The 24105-nt window shown below is 31.9% G+C and overlaps 3 protein-coding genes, 1 long non-coding RNA gene and 3 pseudogenes across 5 annotated transcripts; 3 read left to right on the top strand and 4 right to left on the bottom strand.

Moving 5' to 3' along the window:
* Positions 1-311: 311 nt before the first annotated feature.
* LOC149055522 (uncharacterized) lies at positions 312-953 on the bottom strand. Its single transcript, XM_089225675.1, has one exon. It carries the CDS (start codon positions 951-953, stop codon positions 312-314), a length of 642 nt encoding a protein of 213 aa, XP_089081801.1.
* A 929-nt stretch (positions 954-1882) lies between these two features.
* Positions 1883-2827, top strand: LOC149055523 (uncharacterized; annotated as a pseudogene).
* Positions 2828-3145: 318 nt separating this feature from the next.
* On the bottom strand, positions 3146-5861 carry LOC149055524 (uncharacterized; annotated as a pseudogene).
* Positions 5862-8038: 2177 nt separating this feature from the next.
* Positions 8039-10590, bottom strand: LOC149055525 (uncharacterized). Its single transcript, XR_016191481.1, has 3 exons — positions 10468-10590; positions 10246-10403; positions 8039-8318 (listed from the first exon to the last, which is right to left on the bottom strand). It is a non-coding gene; the product is annotated as an uncharacterized LOC149055525 (long non-coding RNA).
* A 4-nt stretch (positions 10591-10594) lies between these two features.
* On the top strand, positions 10595-12344 carry LOC149055526 (uncharacterized). 2 transcript variants are annotated; one of them, XM_089226292.1, is made up of 6 exons: positions 10595-10736; positions 10835-11000; positions 11083-11125; positions 11320-11436; positions 11501-11697; positions 12007-12344. In XM_089226292.1, the coding sequence occupies exons 3-6, from the start codon at positions 11111-11113 to the stop codon at positions 12164-12166; spliced, it is 489 nt and encodes a 162-aa protein (XP_089082418.1). In that variant the 5' UTR covers positions 10595-10736; positions 10835-11000; positions 11083-11110; the 3' UTR covers positions 12167-12344. The 2 variants fall into 2 exon arrangements, with proteins under 2 accessions (XP_089082418.1, XP_089082417.1); XM_089226291.1 differs by having other exon boundaries at positions 10835-11125.
* A 158-nt stretch (positions 12345-12502) lies between these two features.
* On the bottom strand, positions 12503-13940 carry LOC149055527 (death-associated inhibitor of apoptosis 1-like; annotated as a pseudogene).
* Positions 13941-15395: 1455 nt separating this feature from the next.
* LOC149055528 (uncharacterized) lies at positions 15396-16397 on the top strand. The gene has a single exon (XM_089227503.1). The coding sequence runs from the start codon at positions 15572-15574 to the stop codon at positions 16223-16225; it is 654 nt and encodes a 217-aa protein (XP_089083629.1). The 5' UTR covers positions 15396-15571; the 3' UTR covers positions 16226-16397.
* The last annotated feature ends 7708 nt before the right edge of the window (positions 16398-24105 follow it).

Raw genomic sequence — 24105 nt, forward strand, 5'->3', positions numbered from 1 at the left:
TGAATTGAAATCTTGATAGTTAGAATAGTTATATACTATTTTAAACTTTTTAAAATAACGTTGTAATTCAATTGGTGGAGGTAAATCGCCAAAACTATCAAAATATATGACTTTATCTTTATTTTTATGAAACGCTACCCAATGGCTCCCATCGCCTGAAGAAATGTCCAAGTTTAATATACCACATTCATTTACATATGGTTTTTTAGGCAAGTTATCACGTGAAAACACTCCACGGAAATGATTGATTTTCAACTTGGTTATACATTTTATAATATCTTCTGACGAAAGTGGTCTGTCAGGTAGCGTATTTAACAGTTTTTTTTACATACCTTGTTTTTGTTTAAATTTAGGCCACTACCTTTTTTTCTTTTTGAATTTTGAATTGCATTATACACACTAGCACCTTCAGACATTAAGCTACCAAGTGCCGACAATCCTGCAAATATAGGTATTAAGGGAATTGCACCTCCTGTTTGTCTCGGTGGTAAAATCAGTCTTTTACCACTATTATTTTTCTTCGAGGTTCTTTTTTTCTTCACAGCTAGCATACTATTGTTTTTTGTAACACGTTTCCGTTTACCTTTACAACCCATACCTATTTTTCTTTTAGCTTTCATCGTGTTTGTTACCGCGTACGCTACTAATTTCTCTTTTCTAGGAGTGTCTTTTGCTTTAAATCTTTCCCAGGCACGATTTTCTAACACTTTATCAGCTTTATGTCTATCGTCTAAATTTTTACTCGCTGCATACACAATATCGTGATCACGACAAGCAGCGTCCAATGGGTTTATTCCTTTGTCACCGCGATCTAGTCTCTTTTTCAATTTCGTACCTAGACCACAATATTTATAGCCTGGCACATGGTCTTTAACTGGGAGGCTATTTATAAGGAAGTTTACTAATCCTTTACCAGTCTTATCTGATTTACACTTTCGAGTTAAATATATCATCTATGACTGATTATCAATTGAAAAATTCTAGAGTATTTATAAGGAAATAAAAATGGATTTGATTGATCAGAAAGATAAATTAGATGTTATAAATGTAGATCTTCAGATGATAAAAAAACCATCAAGACACGGTTCGTTATTGCCTGATACTATACGTGCTATATTAGTCGGTCCCAGCGGATCAGGAAAAACAAATATAATGTATAATCTGATCACCCATGCAAACGGGTTAAGATTTGAAAATATTTATTTATACTCTAAAACTTCTAATCAGGAAAAATATGTTTTATTGAAAAAAATAATAGATGATATACAAGAAGCTAATTTTTTCATATTTACAAGCGCTGATAAGGTTATAAAACCAAACATGACTAAGGAGAATTCTATAATAATTTTCGATGATGTAATATGTGGTCCACAATCTATAATCAGAGAATACTTCAGCATTGGCAGACATTCAGGTGCTAGCTCTGTATTTTTTTTAGCACAAACATATTCTAAAATATCAAAACAGCTAGTAAGAGATAACTCAAACTTTTTAATGATACTGAAGCAAGATGATACAAATTTACGGCATGTATTCAACGATCATTCGTCTGCAGATATGGATTTCTTAGAATTTCGGAAAATTTCTCATTTTTGTTGGAATCGCAGCGACTACGGATTTTTGGTTATCGATAAAACGCGGGAACTGAATGAAGGAAGATATAGATGCGGTTTTCATACGTTTATTAAAATAAACAAATTTTAAGTACATGTGTACTTAAATAATATATATATATAAATATAACGTAACACTGTTGTTATCTACATAGTGTTATTAGTAGTCATACGATACAGTTATCTTGTGTTTATTATTCACAATGAACAAAGAAAAAGTTTTGCTGGAAAATTTAATAGCATCAAAAAAGAATATTAAACGAAAAATAATGGAAATGAAACGTGGTGTTATAGATTCTGACAACTATTACCGCGAAGTATTTAAACCAATAATCGAGCCACTGAGTGCACAGACAGAAAAAAATATACAATGTAACTCACAACCAACTGAACTAATAAAAACAGAAACTGTATGCTCAAGTGATGAAGATGATGACGATGAGTTAGATCCATCATTTACAAATTTTTTAGATAATAAACGTCATGTAATAAAACGTTATGATAAATCTTATGGTTTGCATTATGATCAAGCTAGTGATTCATATAAAATAGGAAAACACTCTGTAGTTTTTAGTCATGGTAACTTACATTTGCGTGATAGTTACTATCCATGGACTGTAGGACTATGGTCTTTATTATGTGAGAAGGAACCAAAAAAAACAACTGTAGAAGATATAGAAAACTATTACGACATTTTGAAAACTACTGGAGTTCATTTAAAAGCAGATGGGAAACCTAAAACCTCAAAGTTTCATAAATGGTCAACTGTTGTAAAACCTCTATACGAACGAATGAAATATGAAGAAAAACAGTTAAACGAGCAAATAACCTAACTTAATAAATCTAGAATTCCTCAAATTGACTTAACACCAATTAAGGATCTTTTATCTAGTAAAAATGCTAAAAAAAGTAATAACGATACAACCATAGAAAATAGAAAATTTGATTTTTATCCAGATGCAAACAGTTCTATGGTTACAGCTCCCACAGTTGAAAATATGTTTAGTTTTACTTCAACACCACAGTCAAAGCAAGGTTCTGGTTTATATAAAGATGTAATGCCGCAAACACAATTAGTTTATTATGACGACCCGAATGAACTAGTAACTAGATTAAATCTTATAAAATCATCACAAAGTGTTGGTAATACTGGTGTTAATAATGAAATTATATCTATTTTAGAAGAACTACGTGAGAGAGATATTATAGTATAATGACAACATTAGAGGCTATAGCTAATGAGCTACATAGAACAGCTAGAAAAATATTTCCTAGACGTAGTGTGGTAACGCGGTTTATTGATGACCTCTGGCAAGCTGATTTAATAGACATGCACCTCATTCTAGACCAAATAATGGTTTTAAGTATATTTTAGTTGTCATAGATACATATAGTAAGTATGTATGGGTTGAGGCGTTGAAAAATAAAACATCAAAGGAATGTACAAAAGGTATGTTTAATATATTGAAAAAAGCTCATCCAAAATTGTTACAAACAGATAATGGTACAGAATTTTATAATATTAAATTTCAACATTTGATGAAAAAGTATAAAATTAGACATTACAGTTCATACAGTGTTATCAAATGTTCAATTTGTGAACGTGTGATCCAAACTCTGAAAAATAATATATATAAACATTTTACTGCAACAGGTACATGGAATTGGTATAATACAATATCAAAAATTATACAAAATTATAATAATACAAAACATAGAACAATCAAATGTTCACCAAATGAAGCTCGAATGAACACAAACAACATTAAATTTAATACACAGTTAAATGATACATTATATAAACCAAAATTTAAAGTTAATGACAAAGTAAGAATATCTAAGTATAAACATATATTTAGTAAAGGATATACACCAAATTGGACTACAGAAATATTTACAGTTTCAAAAGTTTTACAGACAAATCCAGTAACTTATCAACTAAAAGATGGGTCTGACAATATAATCTTAGGTGGATTTTATGAACCAGAAATTCAATCAACTGATTTTCCTGACAAATTTCTCGTTGAACGTATTATAAAAAAAAATGGTAATAAAATGTTCGTTAAATGGTTAGGTTTTGATTCAAGTCAAAATTCATGGATAACTTCATCAGATATTTTAAAATAAAGATTTTTATATGTATAAAAGATTTATAATAAAAATATATATATATATATTTTTTTATCAATTTGAATTAATTATTTCACATGTTCTCCTGGTACTCCATAGTCTGTTTAAAAAACTTTACAATTTTAATATATCCTCAATCAATATATTCAAAAGCGCTATCAAGTGATGAACTTATTCAATGAAAAAATAATAATACTGATGAATAATACCACTGTTTATACCAATTGTTAGATCATTAAGTTTTTAATTAAAATATTTTGCTAGCTTATAGTGACCGTAACCCAATGTATTTATCCCATCGTCCATTATATAACGTTTATCATCATTCGCACTTAGAACAAGTTTATTCATTGTTTTTGAATGAACAACATGTTTATTCGATTGAATGAAATTCATGTTTCTGTGAGATTGTTTTTTCTCAACAGATCTATGGTTAATAAAAGCATTTAATATCTCTATGTAATCAATAAATTTCATATGGTTTTTTATTATATATTTTTTTACACCTTTTGCTTTTTTTTCTACAGTATCATCTATGGTTTTATAAGCGTATAATTTCGGTCTCAATGAAACGAATTCTTTAAGAATTATTGATTTAAGTTCGTCCTTGAAGAATCCAGGTTGACTTTTATGTATTTCACTAAAGCAATAATGTTCTTTAGGATAATTAGATGTGTCAAAATATGGTAATAAATCATTTTTTAAATCATCGAAAAAATTTTCTGTTTGAATAGCATATATTGAGGAATCGGTATCCGAATATAGAGAACTAATTTTTCTGCCATATTTTTTTTTCATTACATTATAATGAAAATCATACATAAAAGTTTTCGAAACGTCTAAAATCGCAGATCCTACATAAATCGCCTTGTCGAATTTAATAGTTTCCTTATGTTGATGAATAGCCATAAGATTCTTAGAATATATAGTTCTATCCTTAAAATTAGTTTTTGACATTAATTTATTAGCTTTTTTTCAGATGAAACCAGTTTTATAGAAGTTCTTATTCGAACATTCTCCATACATTTTCCAAAAACACTATTAATTAAAAGCTTCCAGAATTCTTTTTCAAACTCGTTTTTAGCTTCTGTTCTCATTTTAGTACAGAATTCAATGTACAATGCCATCCATTTTTTTTGAGAAAAACGGATAGCTCGATGGATTTTTACAAGTTTAAGACCGTGAGCAATCGCTTGTTTTAAGTTTTTATAATGAACAATATAGTTTTTTTTCGGTAATAGTGTAGTTAACAATTTTTTAACTTTAGAATTTGGTGGACATTCGTTTAACGGTAAAAAAGGGAAATCATTATGAGCCTTATGTAATTGTTTAGGGTAGTCGATATCGACTTCTAATATATATCCAACCTCAGAATCATCAGCTATTTTAGTTACGTCTATGTTTAAGTCATCAACCCATTCAAAATCTTTAAAAGGCAATTCTGTCAACATAGACTTTCCATATAAATTTACACAATCAAGATATGTTATCCATGTAATCGGTTCGTTAGAATTATAATTCAAACCTTCAATATTTGGTATGTTCGCTTTGGCAAACCTTTTAGTTGATTGAGTTATCCCACCACGAATTGAATTCTCAATAAAAAAAAGCATATTAGGGCATTTTAACCTTTCTAATTCGATCTTAGTATATTTCAGCATACAATCATACGCAAATCCTGGAGCAGTCATATAATGAGCAGGATCTAACTCGAGAGTAGATAAACATAAGTCTCGGAAATTTTCAAACACGTCAGCTATTATAGCAACATCGGTTTTCAAATAATGATCGCTATATTCACCTAATGTCTTTATATTAAACACGTCCCATATAGTTTTCGCATGTATATAATCATCTTCAGTAATATTTTCATCGGTTAAAGAGTTATAAAATTCAAGCTTTGAAGGTAAAAAAGAATCATTTAGTTTACTCCAACTATCAACATATTCATATGGGAAGACTCCTTTTCGAGTAACTAGATCTAATACTTTAGTAGAAAATACTTTGCTAGTTTCTCTAAACCTTAACTTATCTTCGGATAAATTTTTTGCAAGTTTACTTAATTTTTCAGCCATAAAACGGTATGTATCAACAAACTTTATGTTAAATTTTGGTGCGATTTCTTTATTAAATGATATATATTTTTCAAAGGAATTAGGTATAACATGAATATCTTTATCGTTACACCCAAGTTCTCGAATTATGAAATGACTGTCATATGTCAGATTATGAAAGAAAATTGGTACAAATGATGGACTAGTTAGCTGAAAATTACATTTAACACAAATACATCGTCTGTAATTTCCAGTTATATGACAGTGATCTCGAACTTTTAACAAATTATTATTTTTAAAAGATAATAAACATTTTTCACAAACCTTAGCTTTTTGAAAATATTTTTCTTCTTTTAAAGTTAATTTTTTAATTGGTAAATTAATTTTATAAATATCATTAATTTTATTTCCTATAGTTATCATACTATTCATAAATTTTTTTGCTGCATTTTTACCTCTGTATATTACTACTTTTCTAGGAATTTCAAACTTTTTTATTAATTTTTTCGGGATAATATTATAGTCAACTTTTACATAAAACCCGTAACTCATAAGTTTATGCAAATGTGTAATATGAGTTTTTGGTTTTTTACCATTTTGAGAGAATTTATCAGGTTGTTTAGGGTTTAAAATACATTCGAAATCAGCGTATATAACAATTGGGATTCGTTGAGTATTTTTATAGTTTTTGAAATATATGAAATCGTCATCTCCTTTTTCAAACATTATAGGTCTTCCTATTTATTTTTAATACACATTTCTTTATGTCTAATTAATCCTGTTTCACCCCAAAGTTTGCTTTTACACGGTTTATTTCCAAAACTTGTAAAACATCTCTTACATATAATCAACTTTGAACAATTTTTAGTTTTTTGACTTCTAATAAACCTTGAGAAGTTGTTAATATAACAATAATGAGATGTATTATTATTATCAAATAAAAATAGATCAAAATGATTTTTTTTTTCATTATTGGTTATATGTAATGGGTAAATTACATTTTTATCATCTAAGCTGTAAATATTAATTGATACATTGTTTATTTTTTCAAATTTTTTTATCTGAGTTATAGGTGTTGGAAAATCAATGCATTTAAAATTAAACCCACTTTTTTTTTCTAAAATATTAAAATGTTTTTTGTTAAACCGAGATTTATTTAATCGATTATCGTACTTACTTAGTATAGAATACTTGAAACATTCGTTATCATTATTTTTTATATTTATAACTGCTTTTTTTTTTTTTTTTTTTTATATGTTTAGGTAAATCTAAATATGTACTTCATCCTTTAAGAGGATTTACTTTATTAATTCGTAATTGTATACAATCTATAGATTTAAGTGACCAGCCTGATTTTTTTGATATAAACTGTGCTTCTTCAGATAATAGTTTGTTTAACAAAATATTAAAATTAGATGATTTACATGCTAATACGTTTGAAGTTTTAAACGACATATCTTGTACTTCATCCATCAATAGTTTTTCATACGTGCTATCAACATGTAAATTAAATTTAATTGTCGACTGCTGGCTTGATTGTGTTAACCTAGAAATTAACATTTCAGAAACATAACTAAAAAATACATAGTAGTCTATTATTTCTTCCTTGTTCTTAACAATAAACGTTCTCGAACAGCTTTTAAATCTCTCAATTTCAACAACTTCACCCTCAGCTGATTCCATCCGTCTACGTTTAGTGATTGTATTTCTTTTCATTTTGTAACTGTAAATAAATTTATATTAAAAAAAAATAATAATAATACATTTGTTTATATTCCTAACTGATTAAGATTTAATTATTAGTGTATCAGATATTCAGCTTATTGTAGTGTACGTTTTAATTATTATTTCATCAGAATTAAAGTATGTTATTCAACGACATGTCACAGCCACCGAACGTGATCGGATTCGGATTATACGAACGCGTTGTAGGGTCATGATAGTGGTATGCGAAGTGGGCAGCAACGAGGGTGCGATTCACCCACAACGCTGGAACTTTGCCATCTACGCACATAGACCTAACGTACGTACCGTACAATCACTTCTGTGGAACATAATTCGAACCTGACACGTACAATTATACACCGTTGTGGTACGTGTTGAGCTCAAATTTTTACGAATATACTTTGTTATATTAAATTCCATTATATTATTTAAAGCATCATATAATAATATACATTAATATTAATGATAATTTAATATATTATACTAATAGCTAAGTTTTAGAATAGTTTTAGTCTATATTCAAAGATTCTAATTGTTTGTGCAGCGAATTTAAAGAATTGCGTATACTTAATTCGGATTTATATAATGTATATTGTGATTCTTCATAGTTAAGTTTAAGTTGTTTTTTTTGATCTTTTAATTTTTTAATTTTTTGGTTTATTATTCTTATTTTTTCTTCGTGTATCTTTTCTTCTTCGTCTGCAACGGTAAAATTTGTTTCACGCTGTTCATACATTTCTTCAATTTGTAGTTTGATGAACGTAGGTGATTCCATTTTATTATTTTTATTTTGAAACTGTAAATGTTAATATTTTATTCAATAACCAATATACTTATTCAATAAAATAAAAAAAATTAGAATATCTCTTATTCTAATGTTTATTTAAGTAATTATATTTATTTAGTTTTTAATATAAATATAATATTACAGTAGAAAAAAAAATCGTATGTAATTCAACGATAAATCACAGTCATTGAACGTGATCGGATTTGTTTTATATGAACACCTTGTCGAACCATAATAATGGTAAACGATACGATATTATTTCTTCCTTTATATGTTATATTCAACTCATATTATGTGATAAATTTTCACAACACAGTTAAAATATTAATAAAGAATGTTGAACGCAAACATAGATACAAGCGTATAGTATTTTTCAAACGTATATGATTAAATCTATGTTCACGTTCAACATTAATTGTATTTTTCACATTACAGATTTCAATGTTAATAATATAATCATACGAATTCATGGTTTACACAAACATAATAAGTTTTAATAGTTGTCAATTAATTTTCTTTTTACGAAATACAATACATTATTTGAAATTTATACAACATTTTGTAGGTAGTAATTAAAATATAATATCTTATAAGAATTATATCAACAATTTTCGTATGTATAAAGCGTATAATAATAATAATAATAATAACCTTAAAAGCGTTTAAGTATAATAGGGTAATATGGTTTTAATAAAAGAAAAAAAAATAATAATAATAAATGTTATTTTAAAACTGTGTATAATTGATTATCGTTAAAGAATCGTAGAAAATATTAATGAAGAATGTTGGACGCAGACATAGATACAAGCACATATTAGCACATCTTATTAAATCTATGTTCATGTTTAACATTAATTGTATATTTCACATCACAGAATTCAATGTAAGTTTTAATAGTTGACAATGCATTTTCTTTTTTTACAAAATATAATACATTATTAGTAATTAAAATATAATATCTAATAAGAATTATATTAATAATTTTTGTATGTAGGTATAAAGCGTATAATTATAATAATAATAATACCCTTAAAAGCGTTTAAATATAATAGGGTTAGATGAATATGGTTTTGATTAAGAAAAAAAATAATTAATAATAATAGTAATATAATAAATGTTATTTTAAACTGTGTATAATAATTGTTTATCGTTAAAAGAATCGTAGCGATTTTAATATTTACTATTATTCTTCGACACCGTTTTTACAATATTATATTAAATAACAATATAATTAATGTTTTAAAGTGTATACATCTTAGGAAATTGTTTTATTGTTAGTTAAAATTTTAACGATGAGATATATTTCTCATCATATCTAAAACAAAAAATGCTGAATATGTTTCGGGTACAGGTACGGCGTTAATACTAGCAGGGAATGGGTTACTTTCTAAATGAAATCCTTTTGTTAAAAACCGATTACATAATATACATCGTGTATAATAACAATAATCTTTAAACGCTTCTATATCATTAAATCGAACAAACTGGTATATAGGATTGTAAGTTCGAAAACCAAAAGATCTTTCATCATGATAACATGCACTGCTACACCACTTTTGGGTTCCTACATTTTGTATACACAGTTCAACTAATGTATAATTTCGAAGTGGATCGGTTAAAATATTTAATACATGATCCTTTACCATAAATGGGTAATAATCTCCTACAAATGTTAAGGTGATTTCTGGGTTAGAACGATGATATTCTAAAGATTCTAGAACATTGTTGATTTTTCTATTCCGTGTATTGTTTGAAACGATTGAAGGCATACTGTAATTTATATTTTTAAAAACAATTTTTAATTGAATATTGTACACGTATACAATAATAATGTCGATGTATTCGTTTGAATCGTTCTATATGTAACGTACACCTACCTACCTATATTAAAATTTTTTATAAAAAAATAATATCTATACTAACGATATATACTTACATTGTTATTTTGTGAAGTTGAAATATTCGAAAAAAAAATTGAACTTTTTCCGTGTGTGTTTGTGTTGAGCGTCGTGATGTGGTATGATATATTATAAGTTAGTGGGACCGTTGTTCAATACAATGCTTGCGATAAAACTGTTGATGTTTTTTTTTTAGCTAAGTAAAAAAAAATTAAATTAGATTTATAACTATTTTATGTTGTATGTTTAATGATATATACTTGCAATGTTCTTTGAGAAGTTGAAATATTAAAAAAAACTTTTTTCCGTGTGTCTATGTGCTGAGTAGTGTGAAGCGAATGATATGATGTGACATAATTACTCTCGATTGATGGTCATTTATCCCTGCTACACTTTTAGCATTACTACGGAAAGACTATCTTGCAGTCGTGCAGCAGGCGCTGCAACGCCCTGGATGTTGCTTTGCATATGTTTTATATCAACGTTATGTTTTATATTAATTTTACGCGAATAACAATATTTCTGCATGGTGCATTAAAATAATTATTCATATGAGTAGCGATATAATATACTATTACTATATACCTACTATCAAGGAGGCGTACTACAGTATTCTTTTTATTGCAGGCGCTGCCCACTACTATTACTATTATTATTGGTCTCAATAATAAAAAAATATAGTCGCACATAATTTACCATCTCTATCAAACAATATAATTTTACACTTCCCGTTTCAGTGTGCTTCAACTGTGTTTAACACTCAATACAAAATAGCAAGACACTTTTAGAGACAGTACGTAAATCCACTCAATATATTTTAGCTACAAGTTATATCTGAATAAATAAATAATAAAAAAAAAAATGTCATTTGTTAGCTCATTAAATAGTAGTAACGAAGAATCGATGATCGAAAGTGATGTAAGTACAAAATAATATGTTTTTTATATAATTTATATTTATTAGTTATATTTTGGAGATGATTAAATACAATATTTTATTTTGTATAATACTGAACTATGTTGGTTCGGTATTATACATAAAGATGCAAATAAATAGGTGTAGCGTATATATTTTTACTAGATTTTTAGTTACCAAATTTTATTTTATTTCAGAACGATTATAATAATGAGAGTATGAATAATGAGGTTAAATCGGTGAAAAAACAAAACATGCGTAGTAAAAATAAAAAACAAGTAAAATCAAATAAGAACAAAACAATGGCTAGAAAAGTAAGTTAAACAAAACATTTACAGTATAGTAAAAAAATTACATTTTTATTTTTTTTTGTTTTAGAATATTTCATATTTGGATAATATTGAAAGTTTGCTAAAAAATGAAAAAATTGAAACTGATATCATAAATACTATTACTGTAAAACAAGGTGATAATTTGATAAATGTTAAGTCTCCAACTGACGACAAAAGTTCCGAGTACTGGACTATCAGCCACTATAAAGTCAAAAATATTAAGAATGTTGATAGCAAGAACAGGTAATATAATATATTATATTATTTATATATGGGGAGACCAGGACAATTTTTGGATAAACGCTTTTATTACGAATGTAAACTAGTGAATAACATTAAATTATTATCCCTACAAAGCGATACACATTTCTGTCAACTTATATGCTCTTTATTATTTAATCACCAATATTCAAAAATGTATTAACATTATTCACTTCGTCCAGCTATCCGCTTACCCCAGAATATAATATACTTGTAATAAATGTAATATATGTTTTTTTAATAATCATATTACAGTTAGATTAAAAAAAAAATTTTATATTTTTTTTATAGATGGAAAGAAGCTGAATGTAGTCTTAAAGTAACGATAACCGACCAAGCAAAAGATCAAGAACTTAAGAATAATTTATCAGAGGTTGTACAAACAATATTCACACGCTTTATGTCTGATCCAAAGAGGAAGATAGTAAGATCTAAATTATCAAAGACATAATAATGTATTTATTAATGACGGTAGAAAAAAATTTGAATATATAATAGGTACTATGCAAAATAAAAATTTTTCAGTTTAAATATACTTGTGTTATGAAACATATTTATACATCACTCACATTATATATCAATTAAATATCTGTTACTATTATATTGTAAAAATAAATTATATATTTATACATAGTATTTTATTTATGTATGTAAAAAAAAAAAAAGATTGTATATTTATTTTAAAATGTAGTAAAAAGTAGTGTAGGTACATGAGTTAGTATCATGAAACGTAAAATAAAAAATAATAATAATATAAATTACTGATTAACAGCTGATTGAAAAAAAATTAGACTACTAAGTCTTGCAATATCATATCTGATAATGAGTTATAATGATACTGTAATAATTCATACATAAAAGAAATATCGTTAGACTCCATATTACTATAACTTAAGTCATAATTCTGAATATATTGGTTTGTAAATTCATTCCGACGACAAGAAGAAGGTAACCCGTTTACATCTGCCATGATTAGTGAATATGCTGTGTCAAAAGTCTTTTGATGACTTGACAATTTTTTTTGTTTTTCAATAATATATAAATCAATACAGTGTTGCAATTGTTTCAAACGGTGTAAATCGATATGTGATAAACTAATATAATTTTCATTAGAATGTAATATAATTGAAGACTGTTTCACATTAACAGAATAACTTAAATTGTCAGTTATTCTTACACGTTTACATCGAGTTTGCAGATTATCGATAATTGTATTGTAATTATTTTCACACATTAATGTAAGCCATTGTTCTAGATCAAGGTTTAAAATCTTTTTAGTTATTTTACATTCTAATAATATAACGATTGAAATCTTTTTGTTAACAAGCAATCCAACTGTTACACTTTTTTTGCCATACGGTCGAATTTCGAATACCGACTTTGAAACAACCGGTGAAATCATATTATTGTAGCTAGCGGCCTTTAAATTCTTATCGATTTTTTTTTTGTTCTGAGGAATTACGTTTGTTAAAGTAGTGTTCTGATTGTTAGAGTGTTTATCATATACTGATAATATTGCTAAATATAACAACATTTTATACTAAAATTATTTAAAAATAAAAAAAAAATGCAAAAAAGTAAATACGTGACCTAATTGATAAGTGTGGAAGGGGGAGAGAAAGATTATTAATTATTAATGATTATATACTTACATTAATTTGCATCAAACCTGAAATTAAACCTTATATATTTAAACAGAACTTCACGCCTTATCCATTAGGTCACGTATTTACAAGATAAAGGATTGAATAATAACACAATTAAGTTGTTTAATAGAATTCGATACCTATTATATAACATTTTTATACATATATTATATACATCTTAATATACTAGCAAGTGGTATCATATGATTCAATTTCACAATTACATTTAGATCTTCCGCATTTGGTTTTTACATATTCAACAAAGTGATTTCCTTTTGATAATAATACATATATACATTCCGGATTATGTCTCGAGTGTTCAATCTATGGTATATCATCTTTTTTCCAATCGTGTAAGACAAGTCCGCAGGAAAAACATTCTACAACATCTTTTACTCCTCTGAATATGAAACCACAATCAGCCAATAAATATTTATTTTGAGGTATATTTGATGGTAATATATCATACGTTTTTAATCTGGATGTAAATGTAATGTATTCCGGATATGCTGGGAATGATTTGCTTCGTACTAAAGAAACTAATGAAGAAATTTCATTGCTAGTTTTTTGTAAGTTCATGTTTTTAAATGACATTGAAAATCAAAACGTATTACTATAAAAAATATATTCTTAAGAGATACGAAAATAAACATAAAACACAACTTGGTTTAACGATAGTTAATTAGTTGCTAAAATGTAAAGAAAATTAATTTTGACACTAAAGAATTACAGCTCAGTGTAGCCAACATGTGTAAATAATAAATTAATTGTAAATTATTACTGTTAGTAGTCAGATTGTTACTTTTAAAACCACTATCTATTATAATTGGATTACAAAAACATCGTAAAAATTCGTTAACAAAAGATTGTAGTATATTCGATCATTGTATAATCTAACGAAAGTTGAAGTATTTCTAAACTCTATTGCATATCCGTATGATAATTTAAATTTAGATTTTTCAAAATCTAAAAAAAAATTTTCATTATTTTTGTGTAACAGACGATGTAGGTACACAGTTTTATAATGTGTTATACTTGTTGAGATTTTGTGTTACACAGTGAACGTGTGTAGAAATCTCTTTGTAAAAAAGGTGCTCAGAACATACATTAGGGTTTTTGAGAATTTGTGTTACACGGTGGAGCATGTAGAAATGCCCCCTTGAACTAATGCAATTTCCCTGTAAAAAAGGTGCTCAGAACATACAAATACATACTACTAGAGTCGTTTCTTTTGGGCCGGTATGCGAGAAGCAGTGCGTAACTACGTGCGGGCGTGCCACGTCTGTGCACGTGTAAAACCACTGAATCGCAAACCAGAAGATCGGATGTGCACCCGAGTCCCACGTCAACCCACGAACGCAGCGGGGTAAGACAACGATTTTGGTAGTAACTGACTGTTACAGTCGCTGGGTAGAGGCGTACCCTTTAGGAAAGGCGACAACTAAATCGATTGTTGATACATTCGAACGGGAGTTGTTCCCACGGTTCGGATACCCGAGGGCATTATTGTCAGATAATGGCCCGCAGTTCGTGTCAAAGGCAATGGGTGATGCACTAAAGAGGTGGGGAGTGGAAGGATGGACGACTCCAATATACCACCCACGTGCCAACCCGGTAGAAAGGCAAAATCAAGAGTTGAAGAAAGGGTTACGAACCTTACTCGTTGATAAGCCTCACCATCTGTGGGATGTTTACCTGCCACGCGTGTTGTTCTCCGTGAGAAGCCGAGAAAACCGAAACACCGGACAGTCACCCGCAAAAATGATGTTTGGCCGTGAGATCAAGGCCCCCGGAGATTGGCAGCTCGAGCTAGCCGAAGGATCTCCGGAGTTGTCCGGAGCAGTACGGAACCCTCCGGTAGAAACCGAAGATTCTCCGGTGGAACCGGATGATGTTTCGGTGGTGAAGGGGGGTGACCCGGTGGTTCCCGGTCCCAAATCTCCCAGTACCCATATACCCTCAGAATCCCCGGGAAGAGCATGTCTGTCGGTTGGGGATTGGGTATACTACAAAGCGCATCCGTCAAGTGCGGAGAAGCGTTTTCACGCGGGGTTCGCCCCGAAATGGTTAGGTCCGGTTAAGTTGGGTAAGCCACTAGGAACCGGAGTGTTCTTGACGGAGGGTAAACACCCTACTAAGTTACATGTCTCAGCGATGAAGCGAGCTGTAGGACCGTCAGAGAACATTAGCTAACCATACCTTTGTTTTAGATGGCAGAACGAGCAAACCATCCGCCACCAACCCGCAACAATCGGCCATCCCGTGGCATGATCGCCACTCATGTGGAAAAGCTCCGGGCGATGGCCGCGCAGTTGTTGCGGGAAGCCAGGAGGCTGTCGGGCGATGGTCCAGAGGACACGGTCGGCGGTTGGACAGCCGAACGCGCGGCCACCGCCTCGTTCGGCCGGATACGGGCAAGCCCGACTGCGTGGGCTCTGTTCGAGCGGGGATTCGCCGAGAGACGTCGCTCCACCCGAGCGAACACCCCGCAGCCGGAAGCCGCCAGGACTCGGGCAGGACCTCCAGCGAGAGCACCACCCCGCCGAGCGGCGCCGGCGTACCAACGCCACGATGTGCGGGATAGGCGAGGCAGGTTCCAGCGGCCAGCGGTGGAGCAGCCCGTGGTGCAGCCCTCCGTCCAGCGGCCACCCGTCCAACCACCAGCCCAGCAGCCCGCCGTCGAGCAGCCCGCGGTGCAGCCCTCCGTCCAGCAGCCACCCGTCCAACCACCAGCCCAGCAGCCCGCCGTCCAGCAGCCATCCGTTCAGCTGCCACCCACGCCGGAGCAACAGCTGTCCGCGGTCGAGCGGTGGATTGAGGCCATGGAGGTGACTGCCGAGGCCCCGCACCCCGACCCGGAGTAGTCCGGTTGCTTGGGCGCGCCTCGCGGACTCGGGGGGGAGTATGTCGTGGTCGTTATCGCAACGACCGCGGCGTCTCCATCGACGTCCGCGAGATCGCGACCGAAAACCGGTCTGGCCGTCGCCGGCGGCGGCTAGCGACGGCGGGGTCGGCAGCTTTCGCGGGACCGTCATCGAACACACACGTAACGATCCGTGATCAACGTAAAGTGTTAAAAATACTGTATAATAAACAAATTGTGTATAATAAACGAGGCGTTACAATTTCTTTAGTGCATCAGCATCCCCGACCGTTCCTACACCTACAATCCGTCACCCCTCCATATTGGTCATATTGGTCATTCATATAGGTATAAGTGCAGTAGCAGTAACAACAACTTCACTATTTGTTTTAAAATAGTTTTTACGTTATAACGTATTTCATACAAATATTTTTGCACATCTATATCATATATATGTTCATAACAAAAAATACCGTATATTATATTATTATAATATATAGTTATTAGGTACACAATATTACCAAAGCGATGACGCAATGTATTTTCTATGTGTTTCTAATATCCCGTATACCTACACGCCAATCAGTAATAGGGATGAAACTATGCTGGGAGAAAATAAGGCAAGCGGCACTCGCGACAATAGATATATAAACTATTTCGAGGTATGCGATTCTCTCGTGGGCGGGAGTATATTTCATAGACAAGTATAATATAGTTAATAATATTATATATTATGTACCAGTACCATACACAGACACACTCTCCGTTTTTTCTTCTCTACATAATAGGTAATAGATATACATTTGAAATAAAACTAACGTTAATGGATATCACAATTGTAATCACACAACCAAGTACAAGGTCTTATTGATCTTTAAGCCTGACAATTATGGCAAATAGCTATTTGTAAGAAGTGGTACGATTGGACTGGAACTTGTGTGTGTAATTTGTATGTGTAACAAGAATTCATCACTAAAAACCCGGATTATCACCAATTCGGAAACTATAGTGACAACGCCCCATAATATAATTGCACTAAGAACACGTTTCATGACTGAATGAAACTAACAAGCTACAGTCTCAAATTCGAGGATTGTTATAACTTATAAGTCAAATGTCTCATCATGGTATGCAACCTTTATCTTTTTTAATTTATTAATTCACAAAAAGTGGGTTGCTGGTGTAACGTTACATTAGCACCACCGAGGAAAAAATGGTTTTCGGGGCATTTTGGGAGGTGTACAAATGTTTGTATCAGGATTACAAATGTGTACAAATGAAATAACAATCGTTGGTACCGTTTTGGAGTCTCTAAGTTCAATGTACAAAAAGTGGGGTGCTGGTGTTACGTTAAATTAGCACCACCGCGGAAAAAATGGTTTTTGGGGCATTTGGGGAGGTGTACAAATGTTTGTATCAGGATTACAAATGTGTACAAATGAAATAACAATCGTTGCTACCGTTTTGAAGTCTCTAAGTCCAATGTACAAAAAGTGGGGTGCTGGTGTAACGTTACATTAGCACCACCGCGGAAAAAATGGTTTTTGGGGAATTTGGGGAGGTGTACAAATGTTTGGATCAGGATGACAAATGTGTACAAATGAAATAACAAACGTTGGTACCGTTTTGGAGTCCCTAAGTCCAATGTACAAAAAGTGGGGTGCTGGTGTAACGTTACATTAGCACCACCGCGGAAAAAATGGTTTTTGGGGCATTTGGGGAGGTGTACAAATGTTTGTATCAGGATTACAAATGTGTACAAATGAAATAACAATCGTTGGTACCGTTTTGGAGTCTCTAAGTCCAATGTACAAAAAGTGGGGTGCTGGTGTAACGTTACATTAGCACCACCGCGGAAAAAATGGTTTTTGGGGCATTTGGGGAGGTGTACAAATGTTTGTATCAGGATTACAAATGTGTACAAATGAAATAACAATCGTTGGTATATTTTTTGTTTGGAATTTTGAATATGGTGGTGCTAATGTAACGGACCTACACCATACGACCATTTTTCTTTATTTGTTAATGAAGTCTTACATTTATTAGTAATGGAAACTAACAGATATTATGTTAATGATTTACGTTTAACTCCTCGAGATCCAAAATGTAGGCTCAATAAATGGGCTAAAATTGACTTAGTGTAAATAATGGTATTTTAAGAATAATTCATGTGGATAGGTGTTCGGGCCGTACGGCGATTTACTTTTATTATGTTTATCGAACGCACGACAATTAGAACTAATGTGTTTATTGCCTTTGATAATTTAGTATTGAATTAATGTCCATTATTTGGCATAATCACACACAAGATAGTTTTGATATAAATGCAAATTATACATTAAACAAAATATCAGTCTGATGTAGGTTATTTGTGTAATCAAAATAACTTACCTATCCAATTTTGTTTTTAGTATACACAGATTGATTTGTAATTATTTATTTTTATTGAAACGAAAACCTTAAATGTTAGGAGCAATGTAAAAATATATTACTAAAAAAAAAGGAATGTGTGAATAGACCTTTAACTACTTTAGTCTTGGCTGTAAATCCTGAATCTAAGTACATAAATTATCCCTTTGTATCTGCATATTTATAAATTACTTCTCTAGACACATAGAAATTGTTGATTTACTTTGTTTTAAAATTACTAAATGTTATCTGTTTAATATAATCATTTACTATAGTAATTAATAATTAAGATACACCATATTGTTTTAAAAAATTATTTATTTTGTGATTTACTTGTCAATCTGATATATAAATATAAATTATTATATTAATTAAATACATATAATTAACAAATTATACAACATAATATCTTCTTAATATAAAGCATTTGGTTTTCCAAATTTATATAATTTTAGTTATCTAAGTTGCATACCTACATATCAATATGAAACATAATTGATTGAAAGATGAATATGACATGTTTCACATAGGTAAAAAAGATAAAAGTACCTTTCCTATCTATTTCCTACATTTATAGTATTATTGTTTTTTCACATTTTATTTGTTCTCCATTGAGTTAGCATCTCACAGAGTCACTTTTAAATATATTAACTTACTGTTTGATATAATAATTAATAGTTAAATATTTTATTTCATTAAAATATATGGGTAAGATGGATGAATTGCCAAGTTCATATGAACAATTGTGAGATTTCATGATTTTTTTAAGTCACAAAAACCACCCACGAGGAAAGGGGAACACTTTCCTCGTGACCTGTGAGCCGCACCGCGTGAGACCCGAGGGTCAAGTCGGTGGAACTCACAGGCTTTGATACACGCAGTGGCGAATGAACGCCAAAGATTTATTTAAAAGGGGGAAAACAAACAAAAAAATTTATATTAATAAAATAATAAGCGTAAAGTCTTAGGATAACTATGGGGATATATTTTACATGGTTGTAATAAATAATATTATATAAGTTAAGTATGATAATAATGGTGGCTCTCGCTCACAGCAACACAAGGTAGTAGTATATTATATGATTTGACAGACACGGTTTTGAGAACAGGGTGTGTTTTAAACAACTTGAATAAAAAATATGTAAAATAATGCACATGGCAAAATGCACAAAATACAGGGAAAAGTATATAATATAATGCTACGGCTCCGACAAGCGGTTACCGGCACGGAATAATCATCATACGTCGGTATGACACATTATACTATTACATATTGTGTTAGAGGAAAATACCCACGGCTCCGCATGAGGGTTACCGGGGCACCTATGAGGAAAAATGGAGCAAAAATAGAAATACGTTGTAGTGATACATAATCAAAATGAAAAAAGAAAAGAAAAAGTTGTGATACATAATCAAAATGAAAAGGGGGGAATGTTGGGGGAAATAGTTTTGTACATTACACATATGATGATGACTTGAGTTGTGGCTGGATGACGAAAGTGTGGATGACCGACGGCTGGGATAGGCTGGCCAGTTGGCCGTCGACCCCCAAGACACGTGGTCGACATGGCCCATCGGCGTCGGTCGCTGGAAAAAACGGAGGCTTCGCCCGACATCGGGCCCGACGTCGTCGCTTAGCCCATCATTTCGTACATTACGAGTATGGATGACAATACAAAAAACTATAAGTTGACTATTGTCCACGAGGTTGATTGGACCGCAGAATGAGTGGGCTGGTGGTGTTCGTTACGTCTTGACGGGAATACGTTGGTTTAAAAAGTGAAGATGGCTGGCGAATGGTGTCCGGTCGCTGGCCGTTGTTGTCGCAATTGATGTCGTAGTAGGGAAGGTCAGGGTAGGCGTATTGCGGGATTTTACAATAATATGGGTAATTAAAATAATTGCACTGCGGCGATTGCACCGACGGACGCGACAGAGGCGCCGACGGCAGCCGATGACGACATGTTACGGTGACGACGGTGAACACTGCTGCAGGCGGGGAGGTCGGGGATCAGTTATTGCATAACATAGTGGTAATCGCGGGCGCGCTATTATATTAATGGGACGATCACTGACCGACAGGTATGCTGATATTCTAGGTATTGGGTATACCCAGTGGTTTAATAATAATAATAAGGCCTGAAATTCTGTGACGTTACACAATTTTTAAAAGTTCATAAAAAAACTGTATCTAATGTGTATGAATCAGAATTTTATAAAATGGGCTATTTTTTTTTATTTACAATCAAAGAGACAAATATTGATTATGATTTTTTAGATGTAAGGGAGGTTGGATTATTTGTTGAAAATGTAAGTTATTATATATACTCTATTCGCCGTAAGTTGACCCACTTGCTCGACGAAAACCGGTCGTAGCTGCGCAGGCCACCGCGTCTTCGGAGCGCTAGTGTTGATCGTTACCACCGCACCTGGCGTATACGTAGTGATTTGATTATCTTCACGACGTATCGACACTATATCCGCGAACGCTCGCTATTATATTGCTATAATTCGTATAAATTATTTTGTATAACATTCTGTATGCACGGCGGCAGCTGACTACTACGACGAACACCGCCGATTGCCGAACACCACTGACCAATCACAAACCACCTGTCTCCGACATGGGGGGGTCTGAACGTTTCGGCGGCTCAGTATGCATGCGCGCAAGTGGGTCAACTTACGGCGAATAGAGTATAGCTGGTTTAGTGAGTAGAGCAATTGAAAATAAAATTAACTGTGAAAACTGTAAGAAAATGTTGTACATACATCTGATTGTAATTCAAATAGAAGTCGGAAGTTGCTTAGTCAAAAGGACCGTGGAGGATTATATAAGCCCAATGATACTATTATAAAAATATGCTTGAAAACGGAGAGTTTTTAGAAGCTATTATAATGTTAAAAATAACAAACAGTCAGTTTAGTGTTTGTACTCAAGTTAAAATGAATTTATATCAATACAAAATAAGTTTCCAATCAAGTGGCTGTAAAGATAATCATTCTATTGTTGATACACATTGTTATTATTTTACACAACAAAATAAAATAACGTACGCAAAATAATTAAATAAAAATTATATTTTATTATTCACTACGGCAAATAACAATGTATCGGTTCAGGCGTAATTATAAGACTGCCTGGCCTCCTGTTTAGTGTATTGTACGACGACGCTCCGTGTCACAATCAAAATCCTGTGTCAGCGGATTCCACGGTCTTGCCGTCGTACAACACACTATTCCTGATGGTCTTAAAAAATACCATGTAGAATAATATTATATTGTAATATTATTCATATTTATAATAATCTGATTCAGGGGTTCGTAACAACATAAAGATTAGTTGACTAAGTTAGTTATTCAGAAATATTTAGACATAAGGATGTTCCATGAAATTAGAAAACGAAATGACCAGACCAAAATAAGATCAAAGTATACGAAACTGATACTTTTCAAAAACCAATGACTGGCAATGAGGCATTAAACAGTCAGTGAACATATTATATTTTGTGATATTATGATAAAATAAATAAAGAATAATACCTATTTTGTTTTTATTATACAATTAATTTTTAAATTGTACTTTAATTCAGAATAATTAGGTTTAATAATTAATTAATTTTAGCTTAAAATAATGATAAATATTTAATACAGTGGATTCCGCTTAATGTGGCCACGTTGGGACCAGCTCTGTTTGCCCACATTAAGCGGTTGCCCATAAAAACCGAAATAAGTTTAAAAAAAAATATTACGTATACAAAACAGTTTTTATTTTTATTATCATATAACTTATATATCTTTTATCACTCCCGGTCATATTGACACATAATAAAACTGTAATCCTGTCCATTGCTTTTTTGAACCAGACAGAACGTCTTTTTTGAAACTTAAAGAACCGTCGGGTGTCGCTCGATAATACAGTCCAGTTTCATCTGCATTAAATATGTTATCTGGGGAAAAGTCGTTCAAAATTATTTTTAGCCTGTCAACTTTCCAATTATTAGAGGCAGATTCATCAACACTTGCTTTTTCACCATGCACACGTTTGAATTTTATCTCGTGTCTATTCTTCCACCTGCTTAACCAACCATCAGTAGCAATAAACTGATTGTTACCAATTTTCCGGGATAATTCTTTGGCTTTACATTACAATACATAATCTCGTAGATATGACGAAATCCTATTAAATTTGTCGTTTTTAGATACATATTATGTGTATATTCTAACGCTATGATAAAATAAAATTGCCCACATAAACCGAATCGAATGCCCATATTACGCAAACTGATTTAACATTGTTAATATACATTTGTATCGGAACCAGACCTGTTTGCCCACAATAAGCGGATGCCCATATTAACCAGTGCCCACAATAAGCGGATTCCACTGTATTAAAAAAAAAATCGCCTCGCTTTTTTATCAATCTTATCTTATCCGATAAGAATCGGACGGCCTATCACTTTCTTTATTATCTATGCGTTTAACTACTAATACGTGATAATACCGTATACCAGGAATAAGTAACCAGTAGGTACTATATTTTGTAACCATGATGGTAAATTGTAAAATGTTATTTTTATACTTTATAGCTGATACAGTCGCGCTGCTACCAGGCGCGTACACAAAAAAATATTTTGGGGGGGGGTTTTGGTTGTACATTTTTTTAATTATATAATCTAACCTAAACTATAGTCTAACAAGAATAAAATGATCCAATAAAGGCAAAAAAATAGTACGTTTATAATATTGTTCTTGTGTATCAGCTGGTGTGTTATCTCGACAAGTTTGCCGACCTACTGTTCTGGACAATTTAATAGGTATATTAATATCACCTTCAAGCATTGCTTTTTCGCAATCAGAAAAAATATTTTTAAAACTCTCATCTGAGTTACTCCTTTTTTTAATTAAGATTGTACGTACGTCATCAACTCGTTCATAACAATAAGATAAATCTATATTGACTTTTTGTAATGCTATGCATAGGGGTAAGGTAATAGAAAATATGTTTTCAATTACGTGTAAAGAAATTACAAAATTCGAAGCGCTAATGGCACAAGATAATTGAAATGCAGCTTTTGACGTTTCAATATTGGAACTACTCTCCAATTGTTTTAAAGCATGGTAAATGCTCAAATACAACTCTTTGAAACGAGTTATACACTCATGACGTTCAATCCATCTAGTTTCGCACATTCGTATTAAAGTTAACTGGCGACTATTAGGAACATATTTTTTAATATTTTCAGTTAAAATATGTGATCTCTGTGAAGAAGCTCGAAAAAATGTAACGACTGAGGAAACCGTTCCGATACAATTTCTTATAGACACAACTTTGCATGAACTACTTATCGCCAAGTTCAGTGAGTGAGCTGCGCAATGAACATATAATGCATATGGCACCTGACCTGTGATATATTTTTGAACACCTTTGAACTGCCCGCTCATAGCTGCGGCCCCATCATAACCCTGTCCGAC

The sequence above is a fragment of the Diuraphis noxia genome, unplaced genomic scaffold (assembly GCF_037042655.1).
Source record: "Diuraphis noxia isolate RWA-SAM2 unplaced genomic scaffold, SU_Dnox_SAM2 contig0004, whole genome shotgun sequence".
Classification (NCBI taxonomy): domain Eukaryota; kingdom Metazoa; phylum Arthropoda; class Insecta; order Hemiptera; family Aphididae; genus Diuraphis; species Diuraphis noxia.

Coding starts and splice junctions, on each gene's coding strand:
- LOC149055522 (XM_089225675.1), bottom strand. CDS start 953: ATGATATATTTAACTCGAAAGTGTAAATCAGATAAGACTGGTAAAGGA.
- LOC149055526 (XM_089226291.1), top strand. CDS start 11,069: ATGTCATTTGTTAGCTCATTAAATAGTAGTAACGAAGAATCGATGATC. Junction 11,126..11,319: donor AATCGATGATCGAAAGTGAT/GTAAGTACAAAA, acceptor ATTTTATTTCAG/AACGATTATAATAATGAGAG. Junction 11,698..12,006: donor AATGTTGATAGCAAGAACAG/GTAATATAATAT, acceptor TTTTTTTTATAG/ATGGAAAGAAGCTGAATGTA.
- LOC149055528 (XM_089227503.1), top strand. CDS start 15,572: ATGGCAGAACGAGCAAACCATCCGCCACCAACCCGCAACAATCGGCCA.